This window comes from Pollachius pollachius, assembly GCF_949987615.1.
Source record: "Pollachius pollachius genome assembly, chromosome: 2".
Classification (NCBI taxonomy): domain Eukaryota; kingdom Metazoa; phylum Chordata; class Actinopteri; order Gadiformes; family Gadidae; genus Pollachius; species Pollachius pollachius.
Window position 1 is genome coordinate 44,363,206 of NC_136935.1, and position 2,399 is coordinate 44,365,604.

The 2,399-nt window shown below is 45.2% G+C and overlaps 1 protein-coding gene across 1 annotated transcript; it reads right to left on the reverse strand.

Moving 5' to 3' along the window:
* Nucleotides 1–715: 715 nt before the first annotated feature.
* rasd2b (RASD family member 2b) lies at nt 716–1,968 on the reverse strand (the record flags this gene model as incomplete). The annotated part of the gene is made up of 2 exons (XM_079758848.1): nt 716–1,257; nt 1,386–1,968. The coding sequence occupies 2 exons, from the start codon at nt 1,966–1,968 to the stop codon at nt 716–718; spliced, it is 1,125 nt and encodes a 374-aa protein (XP_079614974.1).
* Nucleotides 1,969–2,399: the final 431 nt, after the last annotated feature.

Below are 2,399 nucleotides of genomic sequence, written 5' to 3' on the forward strand. Positions count from 1 at the left end.
AATCCAAGCACCTTTTTCTTCTTCATTGAAATTACTCAGCTGTCAGCTTTTCCACACAATAAGAAACCCATGATTGGTTTGTTTTCTTCTTCATTCTTGTGATTTCATGTCATTATATGAATTGAAAAGACGTCTCCATGGAAACGTAACAGACTCTAAAGTGATGTTAGTCTTTGGCTGTCTGCAATAACAACCCTCTTTATAACTTTTATAAACATCTTTGAGAGTTACGTTCTCCCACTGCGGGGAAGAATCATTATTAACTATACGGCTAAGTTGAGTTTGTCAGTTGACAGTGTTTGGCGATTGTAAACCTCAAACCTGCCTTCATGCAAAAACTAACCAAACACATCGATTTTTGTGTATTGTTGAATCATCCTTTTGTATATGTTTTATACAATCAGTCTTAATAAAAACAACATCAACAATTGTAATTCCAGTTTCTATAGCATTTATTCGTATCTCTGAATGCATACCACTTGACAACATGAAATAAATAGAGTTGGCCAACACACACAAAAAACAAAGGGAGAGACGAATAATAACAAATAATCAACTCACTGGATAATATTAATAAATAACGGCAAATTCTCAGCCAACAGCCACGTATAGTCCACAGCACATGTAAAAGAGACCTTGACATAATGATGTTTTACTATTAAGACCACCAGGAATAGGCTGTTGAAGCACCGCAACGGTTATCGATATGTGTTTCTTATTGAATCTTACACTTCTCAAAATTTTTACAAGGCTTTTGTGGCTGATGAGGTCCCATGATTTGACGAAGATCTGTGCTGAAACTCGGCCGTCGCGCTAGTGGATGCAGTGCACCGCACGCGTCATCGCTGCGGGGCGCCTGGCTCCTTCTGCCGTGCACGCGGTCCGTGCACATTGCCTGGTACGAACGCAGAGAGACTTTGCGGTGCTGCGATGGGCCGGTTTCAGCAGGCAAGCCCCCTTGCTTCGCCAAGGCCTCGAATACTTTGTCTAGGTTAGTACTTTCCTTGGCAGAGGTTTCAAAGTACGCACAGTCCTCGCCAAGCGTTTGCATCAAGTCTGTTTGCGGTATAGCTCTCTCCGACAGCGGTAGATCCATCTTGTTGGCGCACACCACGAATGGAACAGTGGCGCACCACTGACCCGGCACAGATATTTGGTTTAGTTTGGTCTTTGCTTCCAGGATCTCTGTCCGCAAGGCGCACACCTCCTCGAATGAGCTCCGGTCGTCCAGACTGAATACTAGCAAGAAAACGTCACCTGCGGAAATAATGACATTAACATTAGCTATTTATTTTACATGTATATGTGTAATTCTCGAAACTACATTGGATTTAACAATTGCAAATACATCTATTTGCAACCGCAATTACGCAGAGATTACGCACCAGTTAGAATGGAGAGGCGCCGTTTGGCTGGAAAGCTTCTTTCTCCAGACGCATCCAGGATGTCAATTTGATATGTCTCTCCGCGGATACGGAAAAGCTTTCTATGAAAGTCTTCAGAAGTCGGCTTGTACTCTTCCACAAATCCATCCCGGAGGTACCTTCTGAGAATCGAGGTCTTTCCGACCCGCGGAGCGCCGAGCACCACGATGCGCTTACAGTTCTGGTGTTTCCTGGACGTATCTTGGCAGGGCTCCTGTCCGAGCTGACTCAGGCGGGTTTGACCATTAACCACTAAAGCTGCCAATTGATCCAGCGGGGAATTTTTGCAGGTATTCCTGCTGGATGGCGAGGACACCTGCTTCACGTTTGCCTCAGATCGCGTCTTACTTTGTTTCCATTGCAACGTCGCCAGTTTCAGCATACCCATCCCTGCTTTTATTCCACTCGAGCACAAATGCTGCGACGCGTTCCTGTACGCAAGAACAACTTTTGAAGAGCCTGCTCGATCGACGGTCGAGCGGCTGGACTGGGGCGAGATTGCCATTTTGGACTGTAAAACAGGGGGCATGCTGTTTAGCTCCATGGTTTTGTATGTAGTGGTGAATTCATCAAATCCTACGGCGTCGACAGCTCGCTCAGACCAGCGGGTCGATCCAAGAGAGACCTGCTCGAGCCTATCCTCCCAGTGGTTGATGTGGTCTTTGCGATGTCTTTATACGCTGTCGTAGCTCCGTGGCCATTCACGTCACCACAAAATTTCCTTCCTTTGGCTCACTGATTGGCAGGAGCGGTGGTCGTGTTCTCGACAACAACACACACGGTTTTGTTTTGCTGTCTGCACAGGAGCGCACAACGTTAGGTGTAGCGCCTAATTATGTTAATAATTGGCGTGTCTGTTTAATTTGTAATGCGGTTTTGTACTCATTGACCAAACAAGTATGTAGGCTTACCTATTTTGTTTGACTTCAGAGATTAAAGTAAGAATTCTGACTTAAAAATCGGAATCCTGACTTA